The sequence below is a fragment of the Epinephelus moara genome, chromosome 14 (assembly GCF_006386435.1).
Source record: "Epinephelus moara isolate mb chromosome 14, YSFRI_EMoa_1.0, whole genome shotgun sequence".
Classification (NCBI taxonomy): domain Eukaryota; kingdom Metazoa; phylum Chordata; class Actinopteri; order Perciformes; family Serranidae; genus Epinephelus; species Epinephelus moara.
The window spans coordinates 25,015,956-25,036,920 of NC_065519.1; the positions used below are offsets into that span (position 1 = coordinate 25,015,956).

A 20,965-nucleotide genomic window follows, 5' to 3' on the forward strand; every position below is an offset into this window, starting at 1 on the left:
TTTTTGTGGTTTGAGAGCAAAGATCCGGTCGCCGCTGTGCAAAACTCCGCAATATAATTAGGTCCGAAAAAACCCCGGAGGAGTGCTTCGCAAGGAGTCTTTGAAAGGAGCCGAGCCTGGCGTAAAACCGGAGAGAGCAGGCAGCACGGCCACAGCACGCACCCCGTTCGTTTCTGCTGCTGGTTGAAATCTGGACTCGCACTGCGTGCTGAATGATTGATTTTGCTGGCACAAAACTATTTTTAGTCGCAAATGCGAGTAAAATGCTCGCACGTAGAGCTCTGTGGAAAACAAATCACTGCCGACAAGTAACAAGTCATAAATAATAACTTTCACTGCTCAAAGATACTCACATGTCTGGAAAACAAACCACTACAGCAGCATATTGAGTGCCAGGTGGCCAGCGCGCGCCGTTAAGCCCTTTTCACACAGAGCGCGCAAAGCGCAGAGCTCCGCCGACGAACCCATTCATTGTGTATGTGCTACCGCCAGCGCGCACCGTTATTGGACAGCGCATGGACACTCACAGAAAAGTGCCGGTCCTAAATCCACACTCACATGTTCTCTTAACAAATTTATATTCTGTTCAGTCAATGATATAAACCAAAATTTCATCAGCTGAATCATTGAGAGAGGAAACTTTAGGCTGCTGTATTTCTATGAGCCATATTTATGGCTCTGTGAGGATGTACTTAGGTCGGGTAGCGCTTCAAACTAGACGCTAACCCTAGCATGGCAACATGCTCACAATGACAGTGATAACAAGCTGATGTTTAGCAAGTATAATGTTTACCATGTTTAATTTTAGTTTAGCATGTTAGCATGCTAACATTTAGTAAATAGATGCTCAGAGGGTCATGAAAATAATAATTCATTTTGAGGGGAAAATGACTGTATGCACCAAATTTCACAGGAATCCATTCAATAGTTAAATCGCTACAAGCAACAGTACAAGATGTTGGTATCGGAAGTGTTACGGCCTCCGTTTGTAGTCCATTTGTAGTCCCAGTAGTATTGACTAATCACATTTGAGTGGCATGTAAACAGTCCATTTGGTGAGCAAAGTAGGGGGAATGAATTGACCAAAATACAATCTAGGAACCCATTGGCCATTGTCTGACTTTGATTTATTTATTTATTTATTTTAATCTACATTCATAGGCAGATATCCATTTATAGTTTAGGCAGATATCGGTTTAGAGTTTAGGGTAAATACTGAAACCCCAAAATTAGGGCTGGGCGGTATGACAAAATGTTCATATTGGTTATAACTGTCTCGGACTCGGGACGGGTCGTCTTCGGTCAGGAAAATGCGGCCCGAGCTGTGCTCTAGTGTGCTCACCTGTGTGTGTGCGCTTTGTGTGTGTGTGTGTGTGTGTGTGTGTGTGTGCATCGGGGCGAAACTACAGATACAGAGAGCAGAGGAGAATTGTAAACGGCGGTGCGCTGCTGCTAGTTGCATATAGGGGAAACACTGCTCTTTTTGGTATGAGTTCTTCTGGGTCATCGTGTACAGTTGCTTCACTTTCAGGACTCTCTCCGGCAGCCATTCTTGCCTCTAAACGTTTCTATATGCTCTCACTCTCGCCCACTCAAGCACGCCTATGGTGTGCAGCGGTGAAATGGGTCCCCGCTGAAACACTTTCCCGCCGCGCACGTTCCGGACATTGTTTGGGCTATTCACCGGTATTGCGGTATATGAAAAATTCATATCATAACGAAAATAAATACCGGTTTTCGGTACGAACCAGTATACCCCCCAGCCCTACCCAAAATCGGCCATTGCCCCCAGAGGCTTACTGTCGTTAACACCGATGATTTCCATGATTGTCCAATAGTTAAGACATCACTAAAAAACAAAAGTGTTAACCTCATGGTGGGGCTAGAGAAAAAGTCGACGGATCACCAATGTCCGCGCACAATTTTGTAGAAAGCTATAACAGTTTCTGAGATATGGGGTGAAGGTAGCTGTAGGTGAACCAGAAAGTTAATTTCACACACAGGAAGTGTCACACATATCTTGAAATTAACATCAACTGTATACCTCACTGATCATGTGGATCATGTGAAAAATTAATTTCAGTGTCAATCTGAAACGTTTCCAAGGAGAAGATTACATTAAGACAAGTTTTAACTGGAGCCTCTTCACAATGCAGCTACAGTACGTTATCATGTCCTATCCTGTCTACTGCATCCTTGCATCTCCGAAGGAGTGGATGCTTACTCAGAAATAATTGTCTTATCCATGTCGGGACATGTGCAACAACGGTGGCATAAAAACAAAGGAAAGCTGGAGGTGTTATTTACTGACCCCCCCTGATGTTTGTCTCCCATTAGGCCATGCATGGCTGCCTATTTAGGTCACAGAGCAGCAGACAAAGGCAGACTAGACCCTCAGCACAGCAGCCAGCCAGCTTGCCACCATCCTCTGAGACATCATCACAGTGCGGTCTGCTTTGATGGAGGAGTAATGCCTTTTGAAGTGCTTATTAAGAGCTTTTTAAGGTATTCTCTCTTTTATCAAATTTTAACTTTATTCATACAATGATTTGCCTCACTTTAATGCGGCTATTTTATTATTTATTTTACAGCTTTTGTGCTTGTCCTGATGTGGATTTCTTGTCCTACTTTAGGTTGGAAAAGAGATTCAATAGAACTCATCTGGTCCCACGGAGGTTCCATAAAATAAATCAGTGTGCATCTATAGTTCTTAAGATGTCTAAGTCAGAGAAATATCTAGATTACAACTTGGGAATGTTGAGAAATGGGAGGTATGTTTTTCCTGCACCATGCTGTAATTAACACCCTATCAACTACTAATACCACTAAATTATTTGAAAAATGAGCCGCATAGGATCCTTTCATAAACACTGGCTATGAGTTACAGTGAAAATGACTGCTATTACAGCATATTAGCTCACTGTCTGTTTAGCGCTTGGATCAGGAACTCCTGTCTGCAGTGAAGGGAGTTAGCAGAATTGCTCCAACATGCATGAACATGAGAAGGATAACCCCACCTGGAGCCCCTCCTGCATTCAACACTGCACCATTTATAGAGGCATTCACACTCAGGACTACGCCCCACGTCTCTGATTGTGAGCCTGATTGTGTGTTGTGTGGACAAGCCAGAACTGCATTAGTAATGTAATATCCCTCCCTCATAATGCGGACTTCCTGAGTAATAGGGATGCAGAAACCAGAGATCAAATATCAGAACAATACCACTTCTTGCTGTTTTCTGATAAGATGATATTATTTTTAGCTTGTGTCTTTGTAAATGTACATTAATTAAGTGCAGACTTGCAGATGAAAGACCCATCACACTGACTCCAGCGCATCGATTGCAGGCAGGCCCTCCTGTCCAAACAGTTTGGTTGGCAGTTCCAATTACATCAGACTTTGTGCAGAAACAGCACATTTTTTGGTTTCATTCTGCTCCACAGCAGCAGCCACCAGTGATAAACACCACTGTGGAGAACTCTGGAAAAGCACACATGACAACAGGCCATGGAAAGAGCAGCAGACAGGTGGACTAAAAAACCCAAATCACAACCACACAACCTTGTTGGTGATTTGAACTGTATAAAAAAACGTTTGATTTCCATGCTGACTGACAGTCCAGAGACCCAGTACTGTTATCAGAGGAAGTGAGCTCTTAATGGCGAGGCCCAGAGGATGAAAGCTTTCATGTGTGGTGGTCTGTCCCAGAACCAGCTTCCTCTGCGGCTGCATGGATCCTATTAGCTAATATAGGCAGTGAGGTCCCAAAGCAGGCTAGTATTATCATTCACATCTGTCTGACAAAGAGGCCTTCCACTTATAACTCTAAACACTGGGTATGAGAGTGAGATTCTCCCACAATAACAGGTCAGCATGGATACTTCATGCAGCAACTCATCACTTTACATTTTTACATGTAATTAGGGATTTCCTTAAGGAAACTTGGGGTTTGTAAATGTAGTGTTTCTACTGTTGCCAGTGCTGTCCACAAATTTGTTTTCTCTGCAGACACAAGCATGACACTGCAGCAATGCCGTTAGCCATTGTGCCAGATTGAACAACTTGTAGTCATGGATACAACAAGCTGTGAGTGGATGGTTCTTTGTTGCAGAGTGTATTTAAGCCTTCACAGTGTCGGGTTCTGTCTTCATAGCTGCTCCAACAGCTAAGTGGTATTTAAAGCCTCTCTCCCAAAAGCTAATTACATGAGATCTGACATTCTGCTGATTAATAAATGCTGCTTGAAGTGGTAGAAGTGCCTGATGAAAAGAGCTAACCTGCTTTAGCAGATGTTACGCAATCTCCACACATTCTCTTTTGTCATTTGCTAAATACTTCTGATGCCTTTCCAAATGTTATTGCTACCTTGTGGCAATAATAGAGAAGTCCCTCTGAAGACTGGATGTGCACACAGTCTGGGCAAAGCTGGGCTAATGACAGCACTGCTAATGATGCTGAAGATGAGATTGCACAAAGAACAACTGGAGGCTAGTCATTAACTGGAGACCACAATACACATACAGATTAAACCACAGCTGTCATCAAAACCCAGATCATTTAAGAATGAAAACCCGGTGCAATCCAGTCACGAGAGGAAGACAAGGAGTCAATTGTCAAAACAATGTATGTAAAACTTGAAGACAACATTACAAGGAATGCTACAGGAAATGCACGCCAAACCACAACTGTCTGCATTACTCAGCGCAAAGGAAAAGGAGACTGAAAGCAGCAGTGACTGGACTGCACAATCCTGACTTCATACCAACACAAGCAATCTCCCCTCCCAAAAGAAAAAACTACAATCATCCTTTTAGGCTGTGTGTGTGTTTTTGGGTCAAGCTGATGTAACGCAGCAGATTACAAGATCCGAAGCAGCAGCTCTGATGACTTCAGCCCGAGACAATTGTCACACTAACGGTCATTTGGTCTGACAGTGAAATGTTTGGCTTCAACACTCATGGCAGGAAACTGTTTCAAAATTAACTGCCACACACTAAATACAGTATCATCTACTGTGATGACAACAGTTGCCATAGAAACAAACTATTGTCCCTGCTAGAGAATGCATCCACAAGTTCTTGACAGTGTTATGGCACAATGCAATACACACACTACTGTACCAAGGGAGTAATTAAATTGGGGGTGACACATCCCATCTATAAACTAATAAAAAATACAAATGAATTATTTTGCTGTGCTACAACAGGAAACCAATGCCGCCGTCCAAAATAATCATTAGCAAAGGAAATCATAATCATAAATAAACTTTAAAAATTGGCATTATTATTACAAGTGGTTCTGATATAACAGTGTGCTGCAGTTCTGTGTGTGGTCTGTCCAAGTGGTGTAGCCGTACCCCAGCAGAAGCTGTTGCTTGAAACTGTAATTGTGAAAATACAGAATATTTTGCTGAAAAGTGGCCATGCTCTTTCACTGTATGTATGGTATACATATATACATATATACATATCTAAGTTCAACTTCTCAGTTTTTAAGAGAGTCTAAAACAAATATTTGCTGCGAACAAAACTCATCTGGTATCAAACTGTCTGTGGGATACGGCTCATTTATCTTCTCAGAAGTTGTTCTGCAGATATTACAGCCTGTTAATGACAGGTTTACCTCTGCAGTGCCTTACACAGTGAGAGATCAAAGGTGAGTCATTACAGTGGAATGATGTAAGTGAAGTAAATTGCTCTTCAAAGTAGGAGCAAACCACTCTTCTCATCAGAGTTACTGCTCCCACTTGTAATGCTATATCATGTCTGTTGAAGAGAAAATCAACCTGCATTTGATCGTGCTGTACCCAGATCTAGAAAATAAATAAATATAGAGTATTGGTGTGGTTTTGCTGACAGCCAATCATCACAAGTGTTCTTTGATTTAATGAAATGTGATTGGCCCACTATGGTAGCAGCTACAACCCATGCATTCTGTGGTGTGTTGAAGTCGAGCGTGGTGTATTCAGCATGCAGAGATGCCACCGAAACTTTCAAAGGCATGGCTTTACGACACGGCTGTGGCTTCTGGTGGCATTTTACACAACTGAATTCTTCCATTCGAATGAAACAAAAGGTGTCAAACTAAGTACTCTGTTGGTATCTGTATCAGTTTAAGGGTACTGGTATCGTAATTTTTTAAACAATACTCAGCCCTTACATGCTGTTTACATTTGATCTAGGTAGGTTTGGTTTTATTAGTCATTACAGTTAATATTTTGTTCCAGCATTAACATCATGATCGGTTGAGGCTATTGGTTGGTGGACAAAGTGTTATTTCTACTTTCTGAGTGATGGATTTTGTGACATAATAAACACTTCCAAAAGAAACTCCAACATTAATGTTTCAGATAGCTGGGAATTGTTATTTTATACTGACCTCCACCAGCTGGAGTAGTTGTTCAGCTGCAAATATGCACAATATTTCAATGTGATGTCATTATCTGGGGTGTGTTTGGCCTGTTATCAAAAGGATGTCCCATCATTTGTTTTCACAAGTGTTCAAATTTGGGCTGGATTTTCCTTTCAGACAGAGCACACTGAGTTTCCTTAAGAATGACATGATGAGGTCAAAAGTTTCCTTACGCAACACTATGAATAGAGACAAAATGAGAGGTTCTTGATTCACTGTTTAGACTAAAGGAAGATGAGAGCATGACAAATCTGCCATAACAAGAGCTGTCTGGATGAGCACCTACACTGATGCTAGCTAATTACTGACATGTAAGGAAGCACTGTGAAAAAAAAACATGGCATCATGGGACCTGCATCACAGTCTGCAAATGCTGGGCTGTGTCAGGGTAAGTGTGTTTGACGAGATGATCACAAGATCTGGTATCAAAAGAGTGAACAACTGTTCTGCGCTGTTCATCTTCAGACATTTTGACACTCTGTAAAAGGTTTCTGTCACAGACAGGAGCACAGATCACATTACTGATTGACACTCAAGGGTAGGCGAACAGAACTGAAACAGGCGGTGGTTGTTGAAGTGGTGAAGTCGGTAAGACCACAGAGTCACCATGACTGAATGTCAAACCACAAGACTTTCAGTACTTTAGGTCAGTATATTTTCTTATTAGATAGTGTGTAGAAAATCTCAAACCTCCAGGACTGTGTTTCTGGTTACTCTAGAGATGGAACGAAAAGATCCTAATCAGAATTTTGGGAGATTTTTATTTATTTTTCATTACTTTGATCCTTAAATTTTGAACTAAAAACTTAGGTGTTATTTAAGTAATTTACAAATCTGTTTATCGGCAAAAAAGCTGAATCTGGAAAGATGACCTTTTTCTCAGAATAATTTTTACTCAGGCTCAGTGTGTGATGAGTAAGTGCCTTAAAAAGCTTAATGTTATTCCCAGTTTAGACCTAATATGTCAGTCTAGAAATGAAAGTTATGTCTCACCAGGCAGTGTATTGTGGACAGGTGTGGCAATGTTAATGTCCTGCAGGTGCTCCAGGGTCTCGGTGTGGAAAAGGCGCAGAGTTGAACCAGAGCTGAAGGCGATCCAGATGCCAACCCCAGCCACCACCATGTGGGACACCACCATGCCCTCTTCCTGGTGGGCCTCCAGCTGCCTCTGGATGGTGAAGACAGGGCAATGTGACAGGACTTAGGCCTTTACTTTTGCACATTCATCATAAATTCAGCCTGAGGGAGGATGTCTACCACCAAAGTAAAAATAACCGCTATGATGGCCGAGTGAATTCAAAATATCAGCAAGTAAAATCTACTTCTAAGGACTTTTTAAGTGATAATTAGACTAAAACCTGAAAAACAAGTGTAAAAATATGAGTGAACATGAGATCTCGAATAACAGCCTGAGTCAAAAAAACAAACAAAACACAACTGTTACCATAAAAATTGAAAGCTGTGGTCCTTCCTCTGTACTGAAGAGTAGGGACAAGCATGTAAAGGTTGTATTTGGTTGCTGTTCTGCAGGTGATTAGTGTTAATTACCTGATTACCAGCTAATTAGCTATGTAGCCTGCAAACTGCGGTTAGCAGTGCACATTTCTCCGGTGAATGTTTGTTTGTTCAACGAGCTAAGGTGCAGGAGACTCCAGCATGAAATTTTAAATCTTAATTAACCTGTGTTGTTGCTTTAACTCTGTGACAGGTTGCTGCCTGGTTGTTAGTCACTGTGACTGTCTACCTACGAGAGAGCATTGAAAATTGCAACAGGCTGTTGCACAAACAGCACTTTATACTGCCGTTATTGACATTTTAAACCCAGGCTAAACATGACAGTGGCTTCAGGGTGAATTTTTGACTGAGTTGTTTTGGCTGTGTGTGAGACTACAAAATAGACAAAAACTATTTGAGAAGCAATCAACCCACAGAAAGTCTGTCTCAGCCTGTTTAGACTACAGCAGCCCATGCATTGTCTGTGGTTGTAATGTCTGGGACACTGTGATTATGCTGTGCTATCCAAAAGAATCACATTTCTACAATAGGCAACAAAGGATATCAAACAGGGTTTTTTTTAGTCCAAATGCACCAAGGATGTTTATTCGGGGGTGATGTCAATATTTCAGAACGTAATGAGGCTGCAATGAAGTGTAGTCAAAACAAGAACCACATGGAAGGTAGTATTTACCAATGTTTAATAAGATCTTTTATATAAATCAAAATTCTAATCAGTTTTCTTTAACTCTTAATTTGCATTTCTTTCATTAGTAGGAACAAGAATAGTTTCACAAATGTGCAGCGTGTAATTTTTAATTCTCAGTGCATGGAGACCAATAAACTGGGCTTTTTCCATCACCACTGGTTACATAATCTTACCACACATAGCTTTACATGGAGGTGGAGTTATATTTGGCTAGGGAGAGTCCATTCACAAGTGTGTCAGTACACGGTTCTGATGAAATGTGGTGATGAAGGAGCATGAAATGTAAATGTAATGTTCTGCATTTTGTTTTGCGCACATTCATTTATATTGTACAGTAACTTCTTCATCTCTGTCTCTCTCTCTCTGTTTCCCTTACAGTCACCGCTCTGGACTGACTGTAAGTCCTCGAGGAAAAGAGAGCGAGACAGGCAGGTGGTCCAACATAATGAGCTTAATGAGGCTAAACAGATTATTAGTGAGTGCATGTCACAGGAACGTTACTATTCCTGGACCCACTGCAGGTGCTTTCATTCCCGAAACAAGGCCGGAACATACACAGGGAATAACATCCATATTCCAGGTAAGGAAAGAAGCAATCCCAGGAAGGTTAATGAGGCACCTTCACCTACTAGAGGTTCTTTATATTTTAAGTAGCTGTAGTTTACACCAGTTGCTTCTCGGGCAAACAAATAAATCCATAACTCTGTTCTCAACTTTCCTGCAGGTATACAAGGGTTTTTTACACCACACACACACACAACAATCTGCTACCCTGCTTTTTTATGATACAGATACAGTATGTAACAGTAGCCTAACAGTATCAGAGTGAGGTTACGTACCTCTACACAGTGTGTGTGGGTGCTGATGATGAAGACCTGTCCGCCTGATGAAGCCCAGAGGTGATCCTCCACAGCCAGCATGGCCTTGACTGGGAGGACTCCCAGTTTCAACACCTTAGGCTTTTCACAACTCCACGAACCATCTGTAACAACAAACACAATACTGGCACCTCAGTACTCCTTCTTTTAAATTATTATTATTATTGAGTGAGTAACATTTCTGATTACAACACACATCTTATTTCATGTTACATAATCATCATTTCCTCAAGTATTCAAAATTCATGATTTAACCCTGTTTGAAATACTCATCTACATCTACAAGTACCAGACAGGTTGTCATCACAGGAGATATTGCATCCCCACCCACACAATCCTATGCATAGTTCTCACACACACAGGCACACAGATATGAACACACACCTGCCAGCCCACACACACACACACGCACACCAGACAGGACAGGATAAAGATGCTACACAGGGTTTCTTAGAATTTATGGGTGCAGCTGGGTGACTCTCCACTTAATCTACAGAGCTTAATAACTGGCACCTCAGTATTCAAACAAATAAAAAAATCTGCATTTCACAAAACACATTATGAACAAACACAGAATATTTGGGCTTTGTATTGGCAAGAATTGGGCAATATATAAGTATTATGATACAGGGGCGCAGGGTTGGAAGTTAGCACCAGCCACCAGCCAAATGGTGGTAAAATAGGCAAGTGGCTGCTAGATTTGCTTCACGCACAAACCAAAAAACAATGATAACCTTTTAAATGGCTGGTAGATTTTGGAATCCATCGGCCACAGTGGTAGGTTCATGGGCACAAAAGTTCATTTCCAACCCTGCAGGGATTACAATTCAATATACTGCCATACTGTTAGCAAGGTGATATGTGTGATTCTAATCTAATAACATATCTAATTTTAGGGAAAACTGTCATAAAATAAAGAACACACAACCATTTTTAGGCAATCAGAACAGTGGGATCTGAATTTGTAGTCATCACAGCCTCTGCAACACACTGGCGATATGTTGTTACAAAGGAGTGAAAGAGCCGAATGGCTGAATATAGATTATAACACTGCTATCTCGCAGTTGGGAATTCAAACACAACACAAATCTGCCAAGAATCTTTGCACATAAACTATTAATCAAAAACTGATGAATAGTTTTTTCTAAAGTGTATCGACAACTCTTTTCTTAAACCTCTCTAGAATACATATATATTCAGCGAGGATCTGAAATATAATAAAGCAGCAGTATGCTAAAACATAAGCTACGACAAACAAACAGTACAGTACAGCTCATCTATTGGTATTAATAATTCTCTTTTGCAAAGAAGACCTGTGGACATGTTTCATGCAACAGTTGAAGAAGAATGGTTTACACTTTATATGGAAGACATAATAATAGACACTCTGTCTTTGTAAGTGTCGCCTGAAAAGGTCATCTGCATTTATGGCTCTGCTAATGCTGGTGGAGTGGCCATTGATGGTTTTCACAGCCTTCACTATGAATATAGATGGGCTGCGAGGCATTAGTCAGAGCGGCGCTCTATCCCACACACACCTCCTACACACTCTGTTCTACATGTGCCTGGGCACCTACAGTGCCAGCTCCGCTGCAACCAAACACCCCATGCAGTGCCTTTATAAATATCCACACATTTCATTTCTACAACCATTATGTTCCCTGGTCGTCATAAAATGAGAGCAAATGTTCGCTAGACAGAAAACAGCTCTACATTTGATCAGTTTTACGTACAGCACAATACAGGATTGTGCATCAGTAAATTGCCTTTCTTTTTTACCGACAAGTACTTTTAATTAAAAGATCCCTGTGTTGAATACAGACTTCATTTCCTCCAGATACCACATTCCCTTAGCTAATCTGGGCCAGGAAGTGAATGAGGCCTCACCAATCGCGTTTGTTAAGAGAAGGTACAAAGGCGGCTATTGAAGGCAGAGGTGCCACGCAGGGAGAGATGTTCTTTCAGAGGTACAGTAATGACTGGGGAAGTGAGGGTAATCTCCCTTTAAAGGGGCTAGGTGGGATTAGCATTCCAGCAATGCCCTGTGTATATTATTGCAATAATCATGCTGTGTAGGTAGATGTACATCAGGAGAAAAAAGAAAAGGAAAGGAGCAGTGGAGAAGCAGAAAAAAAATGACAGGAGTGCCAACTTGCAGTCTTACGTAAGTCTGCCCACATCTCTCACTTCTTAAACTGTAGCATTCCTTCATGTCAGTGTCAGCTGCAGCAAACTACTCATCACAGTGTGTGTGTGTGTGTGTGTGCACAGCAGCACACAAACCAGACAGTGAACGCTGATTAAACAAGCCAATTGTATTTTGACAAAGCTCTAACAAACAACAAGAAATGTGCAATATTCTCAACAGGAAAAAGTAGATGCTGCAGCATGGCAGAACAGAGGTGAACAGAGTTAATGTGCTGACCGTCTGGCTGTGACGTGCGACCTTTGCCGAATCATTGCCTCCTTCTCTCTCCATCTCTCGCACAGTCAGTCACAAAAGGAAATAGCAAGGATGGCAGAATGAGGCTGACTGGCCAGCCTCAGACATACTGCCTCTACAGCAGGATAGCATTCCCATGCAGGATAACTCAGATGGCTTTAAAGACAAACCAACATCCCCGTCTGTTCAGCTATTTTTGATGTCTTGTCACTATTCACAGGGAGGGTCCCCTTTGAATCAGCTGGCAGTTTAACATCAAAGCGTATAAGCTGATAATTTTCTTTGCTTTCCTCTGTGCAACGTAAACCCTGGGTCTACTTTAAATGCTAATGGGGTACAAGCATCCCTTCACTGTGATTAAGAACTTGAGCAGCATTACAATGGGGGATGCAGGGAACAGTTTCCCCACCAAACTATGCAGGATGACTCATCATTTCAGCACCAGGCATCGTGTTCTAGTGACAGTGACAGAGCTGTTGATTGGAAGACACTATACAAATCAGACTTAAAAAGATCTAGGGCCAGGATTTTCTTCTGGGAATTTGTTTGACACACCAGTGATGATGAATGATGAACAGCAGCTACTAAAACTGTCGGAACATTCAGATTCACTGAAGCCAACACTGGCATACTCTGTGCCAGTGTCTAATAATTGGTGTTTGGAATATTAAAGGGGGAAAAGAAATGACATATGCATCACAACAACGAGTAATGAGTAGCCCTGAACATTCCTGAATGGTTACATAGATATAGTATGTTTCTGCCAAAGCTGTTGCTCAACTGTGGAATGAGCAAGAATAGTTTTTCCTCCTGTGTTTCTGTCCCCAGGCCATTGTGCATATTCTTTCTGTTTCTATCTCTCCCTCTCTCTAGCTACAGACAAAGGTACAAACTGTGCAAGGACACTTAAAGGGACAGTTCATCCTGAAATCAATTTTTTCCCTCATACCTGTTGTGCTGTTTATCAATCTAGTTTGTTTTGCTGTGAGTTGCAGAGTGTTGGAGATATTGCCGAGTTTTTCAAATGTATGTTTTTTTGGTGCTTTGAGTGCAACAAGCCGAGTGACATCTAGTTCCATTACAGTCAAGAGCATTCAAGACATCTCTACGGCTGATATCTCCAACACTCATCTCACACCAAAACAACCCAGACTGATAAATAGCACTACAGCTAAGAGGAAAAAAATAGGTGTTTTTAATTCGGGGTGTCCTTTTGAAAGTTCTTCCTCGGAGATGTTGTAAATTTAATTTGAGTCAGATGAGCGCACGGAGGAAGGAATATGTGTGACTGAGGTTAGTAAAACATGCCTCGAGCAATGGTGGCATCACAGGATAGCGACACCAATACTTATGTTTGACAGCCAAGAATTACAAGGATTCTGTTTCCTCGTGTTCTGAATATATACTTATCTTTACCCACATTATGTTACACAGAGAAATACACTGAGAGGAGGAGGCTCAGAGTGTCTCTCTCTGTTTGCAACGCTATGAAAGCCAATAAGAAACAGAACAAAACAGAATGTGAAAGACTGTGGGAAGAGTGCAGCTCAGATCCTCTCCTCTAATGTGTCTGTGCTTGTTTGGAGGGAAGACATTAAATAGGTCACCGCGAACAGATTGGATTCTCCCAGACAACCGAGCGAACGGAAACAGAACCCCAACACAGAGCAGAGGAGACCCCTGACCTCAAGCTACACACTGAGCCTCTGACTTGCACAATAACGCCAACCCAGTGACTCAGAGAGAGAGAAAAATAGCAGTTTGAGCGATGGACCTAAAAACAACAACTCTGCGTATGTTCTTCTCCCCAGAATAACCCCTTTCATTCAGTGTTGTCAGATGATTCAGCGTTGTAACAAATGTTCTGCCTATAACTGAATAAAGTCCTCAGATAATGGTGCTAGTTGCTTTTGGTACATGGTGTCAGCAGGAGTGTGTTAAATGTTGCTACATCAAACAACGTTACCAAGTCAGCAACAGTGCTCTCATTCATGGCCAATTATGTTTAAGGCTACAAAATTCAGGGCTGGTTCAAACTAAATACTGAGGTAAACACTGCCAGCCTACACAGCTCTAAAACCAAATCTAATTAACTCAATGAATGCATTTCTGTTTTACATAATAACAGTGATTTAACCTCATAATTGCCCTAATTATAGCCATTAAAGAGAATCAACAAACATCACAAAGGGCGAATTCTGAGACTATAACAGAAGAGATACACAAATTGACAAATCCCCTCCCCTCCTGACACACACACCTTGTGATCTGGAGTAGACCGCCACAGAGCCGCTGACCAGGCCGACGTACAGACAGTGTTTCTTATAGACCAGGCTGGTGACGGTGGACTTGTCGGGGGTGAAGAAATGCTGCAGACGTACTTTCTTTGACCGCTGGCTGCTCTTATACACAATGATGCTGAACAGGAGAGAAGATAAGATAAGAAACAAATATAATACAGTGTGCATCTTTGAAATACACATTCATCTGCATCTTATCAATAACATTTTGGCAGTAGCTTCCAGTCATTATTGTGGTGTGTTTGTGGGACATTTTACAGTGCTGTAAAAGTGTGCATTATTTGACATTTTAAATGATACCTGCAAGAATAAAATTTAATCTAAATAAATTAATTTTCAAAATGCATTTTGGGAGGTTTTCTTCTTGGTGTACTCACTTTCCCTGACGCTGGATTATTACTAAGTGACTTCCCACAATTACAAGAGTATTTTTTGACAAACTATAAAAGAGAACACCCTGACCTTTTGTAGCGATACCAATGCTGAAACCAATTTTAAAATGGATGCGGTGCCTAAGGACACAGCAATGATACTTTTAAATTCTACATTGCATTATGGTCCATTGATATATCCAAATATATTGGATAGATGCCTTTGTTCTTTAATCCTGACATTTACTATGAATACATGCATAATTACAACCTGACATTTATCATTCATGGTGCATAATTAAAAACTGTGACTTAATAAAACGTAACATATTGCATGGGCACAGCTGACTTTAAAAGTTTCGCAAAAAAGTTTGTAATTAATTTGTACAAAACTTAAAAAGGCCAGGGTTCCCACACATCATTACCAATGAATTTTCAAAACGTTTCCATCATATTTTACCCCATTTCCATGACTTTAAGCAGTTTAAAATAGATACACCTATACAGTGATCAGGGAATCATAATTAGGGTCTTACACCAGTGTGCTATACCCTCACACAGGCATTGCAGCAAAAATGTAGCATGGTTTATAAACTGGAATGTTTTGTGGCCACACATACAGTAGACACAGAGTGGTAACGTTATCTGGCCTGTCTACGGCAAGTGTGAAAAATGCGCTGATGCTGGCAGTTTGTTGAGTGGCCTTTTGGTTGTCTTGATGCTTTCTCCTTTTAGCATACGCCCATGTTGCCTGCGTCAAACATAGTGGCATTTCAACAGCCGCATAGCGCGGCACTAGATTTTACAACAGTAACACAAGGAATGTATTTCGCATAACATTAAACATATTTTGGGATTTATGTGGACATATTTTAAACAGCCAAAACAATAAATATTTAAAACTTTTCTAAAACATTCTTTCAATTCCAAACCATTTCCGGGCCTGGAAAACCAAAAGTTTTACTTCTATCATAACTTTTCCAGGAATTTCCTGACCGTGAGAACCCTGCAAAGCACACTTTGTAAGTACACTGTGTGCTGTACCTGCCCTCCTCCATGCCCAGACAGACACTGGGAGAATCGCTGGCCTTCGCTGTGGGGGCGTGGTTGTTTTCGGGGGCGTTCTCGCCGTTCTCCTGGGGCTGCTCTGCAGGGACGTAGGCCATGCAGAGGATACGGGACTCCACGTTGAAACACTCCGTCACCTTGGGGCTGCAGCTTTGCATGGCCACTATGGAGATCTGGCCCATCTGGTTTGTGCAACTTGCAACCTGAACAAAGATAAAGAAAACATTTGTTTTAGGGATACTTTCATTAATTTATGCAGATGGATCACTATCAATGAATAAATGTTTTAGCCCAGTTAAGGCTGAGCATCTTTCTAAGAGACACCCAGCTCAAAAAGCACAGTGTAAATGACAGAAACAAACAGCACTTAACAAATAAGAAACCACTGAAGTACATCTTTGGTAATGCAACAAATTTATGTCATAATAGGCCAATTTAAAGGGAAAATGATTATACTTAGTAACACTTACTTAAATTCACATTTCAGTTTAACATCTTTCAGCAACAGTTTCTATATTACCTCACTGTTAAAATAACCAGCTGGAGTGATGTTTGTGTCTCTAACAGACCCAAGGTTTATCCTGAGTGTCAGAAACACTGCATTAACAGTAATTACCATAGTTATGACAGTCAATGTTTATTTTGAGGAAAAACTTAAGTACTGAAGCAATCATTTTCAAACCCAGATTGTTTTTCTCAAGGGTACGTTTGGACATTATAATTGATAAACAGTAAAAACTAACCATCTGTTCAGCTAACACATTATAGAGAAAAACAGCGCTCTGCCAAAACTAAGAACCACACTCACTGACAGTAAAGTGGTTGAGCTTAAATAATCTTAGCTGCTGAAAAGAAGAGGACTGATAGACCATTTGCCAATAAACACTTGAGTTGAGGCCCCTGAATTGGTTCGTCCAGAGCAACAACTACTTCTTGCTGTGGGTGAAAGAAGCTCACATTACTATAGGTAGCCACTATACAGTAAACCTTAGAAAACAAACCTCATGTTGTGCAATTGTTGAAATGTAAGCTAACACAGTGCTTCTTTTCTGAACAATGTAGGACAAATGTCTCACCCAGACACAGCCATGGCCCACAACGGGAGTATCTGCTGTGCTTTCTGTGTTGATATGGGGCTCCGGATTATGAACAGCACATTCCACCTGCCACAGAAGAGAAGAGAGAGTGATAAAGAAATAAGGTCAGATAAGTATCAAGTCACTGTGAGGGTATTCACAAAATAAATATAACAGGTGTTTCTACTTTCCAGTTTGATCAGTGTCAAGATAGACAGAAACTTATAAAGGCCTTTGTGAGATTCAGCCACCCTACGTGAGCAAACCTGCCCCACTGCCGTTTGACACCCGTCATTCTATACTTTGCTGATCAGTACACACAGTTGTGTAGGGGGTGCTGAATTATGGCAGAGAGTGAGTATTGTGGTGGACATACACAGAGACAGCCCACAATGCCGATACATTTCTAGCCAGCATTTGACAACATGGATAAAACCCATTACATGACAACTCTACCCAGACAGCTGCCTTTTGTTATGTCAAAACCAAGTGGCCAGTACGGGGATCGAACCCGCGACCTTGGCGTTATTAGCACCACGCTCTAACCAACTGAGCTAACCGGCCATGTGCACATGTGGGTGAGTATTGTGGTCTACATACACAGTAGTCTCGCTCACCAGCCCTTTCTCAAGAAAAGAAAGGTCTGGCTGGGCAGACTCTCACTTTAAGATTGGAGAAAAACGCCCCGGCTGCTTGTATTTCTTTCAACCAATCACAATCGTTCTGGACGGTGCCACAGCAACGGTGAGCTTGCAAAAATATTGCCGGGGGGAAACAGGTTTTGGTGTAACACGCCCACAAAAATATCGTCTACAGGACACGAACCATGGAAGAAAAATGGCTATATCCCCGCAAGATCAAACACCGCAAAAGTTCCGCCCAATGAATGGCTGATCTATGCAACGAACTTCCACCCACTCAGACTACATACACAGAGACAGCCCACTATGCCATTACATTTCTAGCCAGCATTTGACAACATGAATAAAACCCATTACATGACAACTCTACCCAGACAGCTGCCTTTTGTTCTGTCAAAACCGAATGGCCCGTACGGGGATCGAACCCGCGACCTTGGCGTTATTAGCACCACGCTCTAACCAACTGAGCTAACCGGCCATGTGCATGTGGGGGCTGTGTTTCAACACAGTGTGTACGTCAGGGGCATATAAATAGTGTAATCTGATTCCATTGCATTTTTGACTCCAAGTGTCATGTAATGGTGTCCAGCTAGAACATAAATACAAACATCTAAATGCAAATATTTATTTATCAGAGAAGATATATGAGCACACATTAGCTGGTGCTAGGTGAGCAACCCATCTGTGACATGCCAAACAGTGTAGGAAAAACACTGATTTGTAACGTGAAACTGCTTTATTCAGTGTTTTTACTGGATTAAATCACCTGGTACGTTTGTTTTGGAGAGAGGGAGATCTCTGTGGACAATTCAGCTTCACTGAACACTGAAGGAATTCCAACTTGGAAGTTTCAGCTGGTTGCAATCTACAATCCTTAACGCTAGAAGACTTTAAATCCCCCTACATATTATACACAGTTTCTTTAAGGTGCTATAATTTATGACCCGTACTGGGAGCAAATCCTCGACATTGGCCTTATTAGCACCTTGCTCTGACCAACTGAGCTCACCAGCCAACTTACACTTTCTTTGGCCCACTTGATCAGTCAGATCAGAGTGTGGGATTTAGGGCACAGAGTTACATACATGAATTGAGACATGGACACTCAGACAGTTGATTTAAGATACCAATTTTACTGATAACCCTCTCATCTGTAGTAAATACCTGAGTTACTATCTCAAACTCACACACAATTTTTTGTCAGTGGAGAAAGGATATTTAAGATACAGTGACACCTCCGGTATATCAGTTATGCCTATCTGATATGTTGTGTATCTCTTAACAGCTAGTATAACCTCTAGCACTCGGCCATAATGTGAGCACTGGCCCGTACGGGGATCGAACCCGCGACCTTGGCGTTATTAGCACCACACTCTAACCAACTGAGCTAACCGGCCAATGCGTATTCCACCACAGCCTTCATTTCAGAAACTTGTAGCAAAGGACAATGTCTCACCTTGAACTCTTGTAGTTTTGACATGACCACAGGCATTTGTCGCAGCAACAGAGGGTGTTTCTGCTTCTTGATCTGATTCCCATCATCCTCTGCAAAGAACCAGCCCTGCAGGTTGTCCTCCTCTGATGTCAAACACAAACACACACACAATAAACACTTCATTCAATAATGTACAGTATGCAGTAAGTGTTTTAAATCGAAAGTTACCTGTCGGCAGAATACTAGACTCTAGAAGTCACATTGTAACACCAAAACCATCTAACTTAATATGTTGTTAACCTAACAGATACTATCCAATAATGTTCGACAGTAGTAACTTGGATAATTATAGGCAATGGATTGAAGAGACAGATATACCAGTGGGTTCAAAGAATGATCCATCATATTGTATACATGCATGGATACACCATTAAAATGGGAAAAAATATTGTGCAACTGAGACAGTGGAAGTGTACTGCCAGACAGTGTACTGTACCTAGAGCCAGCTTAGCCATCTGCAAGTTACTGATCCATGACTGTTTAATGGCTGGGCTGAGAGTATTGAACACTGCACTGAAGTAAGTGGGTTTACCCGACCTGCCGATAGAGAGGACAAAACAAAAACACCATTAATGTGAAAGAGAAAAAAATCAAACCTTTAGTACTATCATATTAAAATCACAAATATCCAATCAATGCATTTCAGGACATATTTTGAGACGAGCTTTTTTTTTTTTTTTTTTTAGTGCCTCAAACTTTTCTCATTGTAACACTAGATTTACTGAATATTTGTTCTGACTCACCACATAGACCTTAAAAAATAAGCTCTACGTGGTGAGTCAGAACAACAGCAACACACTGGACAGGAGGTCAGAATTCATAACTGCAGGCTGCTGCACTTTTGACGACATTAGACAGGATTATAACAATACTTTTTATCATTTCTGTTCATTGCTAACAAAAAAAAAATCCTCACTATCTGTATGGGGCTACAATTTTACGCCAGTGCACTTTAAACAAAAATAGGCATTTTGAAGTTAAGAGAAGCTGAAAGTTAATCTTTTACGACATAAAAGTCATCGCATAGAGCTTGAACCAGACAGTATTTATGATGTATTTGTGAACCAAATATGAGGAATGCTTTTACAAGATTGCACTGAATGATTAATGCACTTTGAGATGTGCCAACACTTGAGGCAACCATAGGGCCTGGATTTGCATTGACATCTAAGCAGTCATGTTAATGATTGAATATTCTTGCATACACACTGGTCCACTGCTTAGCATCTTTTACAGTAAAATATAGTCAAATAAAGCGAGCTCTTTCTGGGTTAAATTCCAGCCAAGGGGGCACATGAGTGTGTCAATGCAATGCTGACTGACGAGACAAGACTGTGACAGAAATGCGATAGAAGTCAATGTCAATTATCGCTTCTATCAGCAGGTCATGAAGCCATTATGTGTGCATGCGTATGTGGTGGGGGTTCTGTCTGAAATGCATCACTCCCGTCCCTGACTGATGGTGAGAAGTGTTGTGATTTGTGTGCTTTGCGATTGAGGGATCAGGGGAGGAATGAGAGCGGCACAGCTGTGTTTCCAAACATACCCGTGGATAATCTCACCAGCTAAGTGTAGCGGGGATGAGGGATGGAGTGAGGAAGTTAAAGAGAGAGAGAGAGAGAGAGAGAGAGAGAGAGAGAGACAGAGAGAGACAGAGAGACGAAAGACAGTTCTGGTTCCTGAGAGAGTGTGAAAAAGCCAAAACAAGGTGCACCCTTGGGGAACCACGTGCAGACTATAATAGCGTGTTACACACTGTGTGACATGAGCATTTGTGTTGAGCAACAGCTGCAGCGCTGGGTAGCCTTTGGTTGCAAACACTGATGCACATTTCCTCCCCTGAGATTCATGCCTCAGATTAGAGCTGGTGGAGAAACTTGTTTATCCAAATACCCAAATGTGCTCTAATACGCTCTCCTCAAGCTACAGACACACAGGACATGAGGAAAAAGCAGGATAAGAGGGGATAAAGACAAACCAAGGATAAAAAAGACAAGGGTGGGGGGCAAGGGCAGAGACCGGTGATTGTTAAAATGCTGCATGTGCGATTTGTATTGTATGAAAGACAATTAAACCTCA

General features: G+C 41.5%; 1 protein-coding gene and 3 non-coding genes across 5 annotated transcripts in view; all 4 read right to left on the reverse strand.

Annotated features, from left to right (window-relative positions):
• The window catches only part of arhgef10 (Rho guanine nucleotide exchange factor (GEF) 10), a 60,006-nt gene that overhangs the window by 5,641 nt on the left and 33,400 nt on the right, over window positions 1-20,965 (reverse strand). For both annotated transcript variants that reach the window (XM_050061173.1, XM_050061172.1), the window contains 7 exons: window positions 19,323-19,423; window positions 18,848-18,969; window positions 16,751-16,837; window positions 15,651-15,877; window positions 14,196-14,353; window positions 9,454-9,596; window positions 7,405-7,579 (listed from right to left, as the gene is read on the reverse strand). In XM_050061173.1, the coding sequence (XP_049917130.1) occupies window positions 7,405-7,579; window positions 9,454-9,596; window positions 14,196-14,353; window positions 15,651-15,877; window positions 16,751-16,837; window positions 18,848-18,969; window positions 19,323-19,423 (1,013 nt within the window). The remainder of the gene's footprint in view (window positions 1-7,404; window positions 7,580-9,453; window positions 9,597-14,195; window positions 14,354-15,650; window positions 15,878-16,750; window positions 16,838-18,847; window positions 18,970-19,322; window positions 19,424-20,965) is intronic.
• trnai-aau (transfer RNA isoleucine (anticodon AAU)) lies at window positions 17,241-17,314 on the reverse strand. The gene has a single exon. It is a non-coding gene; the product is annotated as a tRNA-Ile (tRNA).
• trnai-aau (transfer RNA isoleucine (anticodon AAU)) lies at window positions 17,796-17,869 on the reverse strand. Its single transcript has one exon. It is a non-coding gene; the product is annotated as a tRNA-Ile (tRNA).
• Window positions 18,715-18,788, reverse strand: trnai-aau (transfer RNA isoleucine (anticodon AAU)). Its single transcript has one exon. It is a non-coding gene; the product is annotated as a tRNA-Ile (tRNA).